Source organism: Neopelma chrysocephalum, unplaced genomic scaffold (assembly GCF_003984885.1).
Source record: "Neopelma chrysocephalum unplaced genomic scaffold, ASM398488v2 Primary Assembly neopelma1_25, whole genome shotgun sequence".
NCBI classification, from domain to species: domain Eukaryota; kingdom Metazoa; phylum Chordata; class Aves; order Passeriformes; family Pipridae; genus Neopelma; species Neopelma chrysocephalum.
Window position 1 is genome coordinate 32,240,053 of NW_020897694.1, and position 5,805 is coordinate 32,245,857.

The 5,805-nt window shown below is 49.9% G+C and overlaps 1 protein-coding gene across 2 annotated transcripts in view; it reads right to left on the reverse strand.

Moving 5' to 3' along the window:
- The window catches only part of SHOX (short stature homeobox), a 10,103-nt gene extending 5,550 nt beyond the window's left edge, over positions 1 to 4,553 (reverse strand). The window contains exons 1-2 of one of the 2 annotated variants that reach the window (XM_027675225.1): positions 4,025 to 4,553; positions 622 to 830 (exon numbers count right to left, since the gene is read on the reverse strand). In XM_027675225.1, the coding sequence (XP_027531026.1) occupies positions 622 to 830; positions 4,025 to 4,298 (483 nt within the window). In that variant the 5' untranslated portion in view covers positions 4,299 to 4,553. The remainder of the gene's footprint in view (positions 1 to 621; positions 831 to 4,024) is intronic. The other variant, XM_027675226.1, reaches the window with a different exon arrangement.
- Positions 4,554 to 5,805: the final 1,252 nt, after the last annotated feature.

Sequence of the window (5,805 nt, forward strand, 5' to 3'; positions counted from 1 at the left end):
AAGATTTCGAAGTCTAATTGGCATTTAGCTGTCTCTGAAGCGGGATGGGAGGGACGGGAGGAACCTCCACCAGATGGGGTGCCATGCATTCATAGGTTTGCTGCGCGAATCAGAGCGGGTACCTTTCCACCGGCTCTGGCTAATCCCGTCCCTCAGCACCCAAATCGTCTAGCCTTATTCACGGCGATTGTTTTCTGGGCCTTTTTTTTTTTCCATAACGGCCCCATAAAATAAAAAGGGAAGAAAGTGAGGATTAAGGGAGAGTTAATGGCACATTTGCAAGGAAAGAAAATAATTTTTAAAAATGCAGTTGTTCAGTTATTAGAGACTTGTCAACACTATCACCACCCAATGACCGTAACCCCCCCCCCCCCCCCCCCCCCCCAAAAAAAAAAGAAAGTTAAACCAGCTTCCTAGGAAACTCAAGGCGCGGGCAGATATACCCTGAGCGGAATTACTGTTTGGCAGAACAGGTACAGAGGAGTTGCAAACAGCTTCCCCGTCACACGTTGCCTCTGCCTTCACCTCCCCGCTTTGCATGAAACGGGGCACTGTGCTAGGGTCTTCTGGCAGTTAGGAAGTGAGGTGAGGACATTTCCAGGAACCGAGCCTTTCTCTTACCTGAACCCTAGCTTCAGAGAGACCCAGCCTCTGGCTTAGTTCCTCCCTCATGAAGGCATCCGGATAGTGAGTCTCATCAAAAAGTCTTTCCAGCTCATTCAGCTGCTCTAGTGTGAAATTGGTTCTGCTTCTCCTTTGTTTAAGCTTGGTCTGTCCATCTTCATCTTCTGACTTCACATCTTCCCTCTTCTCTTTGCACTCGTAGATACCTGCCGGGAGGGAGAAGGGGAAAACGACATTGAATCTCCCCTTACACCTCTCTGAAGTTCTCTCACACAGGGTTTCCCTCCTCCCCTCTATTCGTCCTCAAACTTAGCATAACCTGCGGGGACAACCGGCGAGCGGGCGGGAGGTGCCCGGCCGGCCCCGGGAGGGCGAGAGGGGCTGGGGACAGAGCTGGGGGTCCCCAGGCCAGGTTGAGCCCCGCTGCAGGCTCCACACTGGGCAGGGGGCACCTCACCCGAGGGCCGGAGGGAGGAAGGGAGCCGCGCTGCCTTGCATGTCTGAAGCACTTCAGAAAAAATATAGAGATAAATATAATTTTATTTTCTTTCCAGGGTTAGGAGGAAGCCGTGCCGCCGGTTGGCACGGACAGTTCGGTGAAGGGGTTGATAGGAAAACCGCCGGCGCCCTGATACCTCCAGGCGGTGGGAAGAGGCGGGGGAAGGGGGCTTCTCCGTCGAGAAGTTTTTTCCCAAGGTAAAGAGGGTTATGCAAGAAGCTCCCCACTGCTGTCATAGTAAAGCCATGGTGAAAGTGTCTGCCTCGTTAAATAAACTTTTCTTGGGCTGGAGACCGTCCATCCGCCTCCCTCTTATCACCCCTCCTTCCCCCAAAATACTTGCCAGCGGCTCGAAACCCCTGTGGCGGTGAACCCACGAGGCCCTGCACGGGGCAGCACAGTCGAGGGCCGTAGGTGACCCCCAGCCTCTCCAAAAGAGCAGGAACCCTCTCAGCCTTCATGGAGTCCAGTGGGGCTCGGGGAGAGTTTGCGACCAGAGGCGGTCGCTGTGCATGCTTGTCCCGAGCAGAGGGGAGGAGGGCTAGGGGGGCAGCGGGTATAACAGTACCCCTTTTTTGTCTTGGGGAAGAGGATTTCTTTTGCTTTGGCAAATTATTTCCTAATTTTTTCCCCCTTTTCCTTCATACCAGGAGCCCTAGGGCACTGTCCCTCCTTTAAATCCGGCTAACGAAAAGAGGAAGAGTAACGCACACTGCTATAGGCTGAACCGGTTCCCCGGGATCCCCTGCCTGCCTGGGGCGCCCCGTCGGGTGCGCATCCAGCGCAGGCACCGGCAGTCCCGGGACGAGCCTGCTCTCACTACCTCTTTTGTCGTGCCTTTCCTTCTGGGTGGTGTGGAGCCGGGGGGGGAGTCGCATCTGCGATGCCGAATTAAATCCGTTTTCCCTCACCAAATACACATGTATTATATACATATACATATATATATTTGTATACACACAAAAATATGTGCATGCACATATATTAAGCTATATACTTAGGGGCATCCCAAAATGCAAATGATAAACTGCAGATCGTAAATTCATTAAAAGTAATAGAGCATCCTGAACTGCATCTGGGCTTAAGTAAGACCAGACCCAAGAGGAAGCGCTCGTTTTCACTTCCAAAATGAAAACTGTCCCTGGCCGTGATCGTTCCTCCGGACTCCGGGCTGATACCAGCTGCACAAAATTTTGGGTAGGGTCTGGCCTCTGGTGAGGGGGGGTATTCGCTGGTTGGTTTTAATGGCGTTTTGTTCGCATTTCTCCTGTAAGGGGAATCCCTATGAAAAGACGAGGGTGCTAACCCAGGAAATGTCTAGGGGAAATCAGGCGCGTTCAAAAGCTGTCTCTTTTCCGAGGCTACAGCATGTCCGTGATAGGTATAAAATATTAACTAGCATATCGGTGGGACTGAAATCACACGCCGGAATCAGCTGAAATTAGACTGAAACCTGGTATGAATTTAAACTGTCACAAGCATCTCAGCTCTTTCCAACTCCTCCCTTCCGTCCCCACCCCCAGTCCCTCTCCGTAGATTAGATTAGCTAAACATACAAGCCAGAATTTCGATTCAAGGGGGAAAGAGGGGCTTTTGTTTTTTTCCGTTCGTTCCCGTTCTATTTTTTCTTCCTGAAGCATGCCCTGCTTTCATTTTTTAAAATCATCTCCTGCGCAAATGATTCCTCTAAACTGAACACTCTCGTTTTGCAGTCTCTCGATCAGAGAAGAAAAAATAAGCAGCGCTGAGTGGTACTGGCTTAGCTAGAAATACGGGTACTCGGATATGTGATTATACCCCATTCCTCTGTTTAGGGAGGGGAGTAGAAAAGAATAGGATATTAAATAAACGTTTGGACTGTAAATTAAATCGCCCAATGTTATATTAAACAAGATCAAACAGTAGGAAACAGCTGAAAGCCTGGTTGTTGTTCCCCAACCTATTAACCGGGTTTTATTACCCCAAAGTAGTCAGTAGCTCCCCGGGCAGGTCCACCTGTCTAACTTGCCTAGAGACACTTTCTCAACTTTCTAATCCCCTCTCCTTCTTATTCTCCCCTTCCCCTGCGAGCCTGTGCGGGATTTTTAGATGGCTTCCTTTAAAAATATATATTTTTAATTTAATTTTCTTTTCGCTAAGAGAAGGAATGGCGTTTTGCCTCTGGGGTGCAGTGCTGCTTTGGCACAGGTGAGAAGAGAGGTAGGGGACCGAGGGCCTTGGCAGCCGGGCCCGATGGTGGCTCTCGGCACAGGGATGCTCTGTCTCACCGGGCCCGGGCAGCTGCCCCACAGTCAGGCTCTTCTCTTCCTTCACCACGCCGGCCGGAGCCTTTGAGTAGGATATGCTGACCGACACAAGACAAAATGTTCAGGGAGAGCCTCTCTACATCCCTCTTTCTCCTAAAAGCAGCAGCAGCAGCATCCCGACGGCCCGGAAGCAGGAAGAACAGGTCTCCTAAGGCATTAAAACTCCCCAGACAAGGTTTCCTCGTACAAAAATATACAGATAGACAAAAACGTCTGACGTCCTGCGCTACCCCCTTTCCCCGAGGCGAGTGAACGCCTAACGCACCGGATCGATTTCGGATGTGAACGGGGGCTGGCGGGGGGCAGGACCGAAGTTGTGACTTATTTTTCATGGCTGCTTATTTTTCACGGCATACGCTCACGTTATGCATGCAGGAGTACGTGTTTCTAAGCGTATGTTCCCGCCGCTGCGGGAGGGAGGTGGCCGGAGGAGGGAGGCAGGATGCAGGACGCGATCCCACTCGCCCCGCCGGGGCCGGGACCGGGGCCACGGTGACCGATTCGCCCCCGCTGTGGAAAGCCAGGAACGACCGGGAAGGGGGTCAGGGCTGCCGGCGGGAATCACGGGGCCGAGGGCTCTCAGTCCCGCTCTTACCTTCCGCCGTCCTGCCCGTGTTGAACTCCTTCAGTTTGTCCTTGTCGCTCTCTACGTGGTCTTTGAAAAGATGCACCGGGCAATGGTTGCTGCTCTCGGTCATGTCCTGTAGGTTAGGGTCAGAGTTTCCAAGCTCCCTAGAGCGAGCCAACCCACTCTCCAAAACTTCCCTGTACGTGATCGTCTCCTTCTTGTTGCTGCTGCCACTGCCGCTGCTGCTCTCTTTGCTTTTCTGGTCAAAAGATTTGGATACAAAAGCCGTAAGTTCTTCCATGGCTGCCCGATGATCTTATCCACAGAGATCCACTTGTTTTCAATCGGAGATGTGGCCGTCCTCTGCACGCTGTTTTTGCACGTAGAAGATGGGCTGTATAGGGTTAGATCACTCCTGCTGTTATTTATGCCTTTCAATTTGAGATCACACTATTTATACATGGCTACCTCAGCCCAACCCCCAGCTCTCCCTGTCTCCAGCAATTACTGACTGCTCCATAGTCGCAGGCGGACTCCGAGCAGCTATCTCCCCCACCTCAGTCCAGCAATTGGCTTTCTTTTCATTTCATCACTCTTTGGCATCTTTGCACCTTGATTTAGGGAGGCAAAGAGGCAGCAGTGAAAAAGAGGGGGAGAGAGAGAGGGGGAGAGAGGAATAAAAGCGAGGAAGGGGGGAAGAGGAAAACATGAAAATAGGTATCTGCATTCTATAAATGGGTTGCAGAAATGAAAGTCGAGGAAGATTTAATTGATTGTAAGGACATCCTGTGCGTGGCAACACTGTGAGTAAAAACGGACCCATAGCTAATCAAATAACTGTGCTCCTGCAATTAAATGTATGGCTGTCAAGAGGAAAAGAAAATGAGTGTTCAATAAAAAAGGTAATGAATAAAACGCCGGAGATGTGTATTTGTTGTAATCATTGGAAATTTTACCTGATTTGCTATTTAACTAATTTCTCTTAATTAAATGGTTAAGATAACCGGTGAAACAAAAATGCTGTTTTAAAAGTGCTGCCTGTTCTGGCTGAGGGTGGGTGAGTGGGTGTGCGGAAGGGGCCGTGTGCTGCAGCTAAACAAGTTGCGAGGTGCCTCGGAGATCCGTGTCCGTGCGTTCGGAGGATTTGGAGGGGGTTGCTTAGCCGGAGGGGTGGGGGGTATCCATAGGTAGGGGGTCTCTCCAGATGCGTGTAAACATTGCAGGGTCTGTTTTCTTGTTTACTGTTATTATGTTATGTGAAGATACTGTAGGGGAAAATTAAAATCTAAAATGTTTATTTGGATGTAGCGTTATCCAGTTGCATGCAGCAGAAGGGTAATTTGTTAACATGGAAGTTTTTACACTACAAATAGAGCATTAAGCCGTTCTTTTTTTTTTCTTTTTCCAACGAAACATACCCTACTGGATTTAAGATAGAACTGGTAATAATTTCCCCACTTTGTTCTTGGTAGGCTGCAGTTATTTCTTTTGTACTTCTGGAATAATTATTATTCTGTGTGCTCGAATAGCTGCCTGAAATTCGTCTCCAGATAACAGCGCCGGTATTTCCAGCGCCTCTCCGCACCTTTTGATCCCCACGCGGAGTCGACTTTCCAGCTATTTATTTCTATTTCCTCTCCTCAGGCTTTAACGAGAAGGGTTATTCGGTATTTGGTGGAATTTTTGTCTTCTGGTCGTTAGGCTTTTTACGTCCTTCTTGTTCCCTCTCTCCTCGAGTTTGAGATAATCAGAGCCCATCATCACGCCACCCTCTGCTCTGAATCGCAACCAAAGCAGGCTCCTTGTTG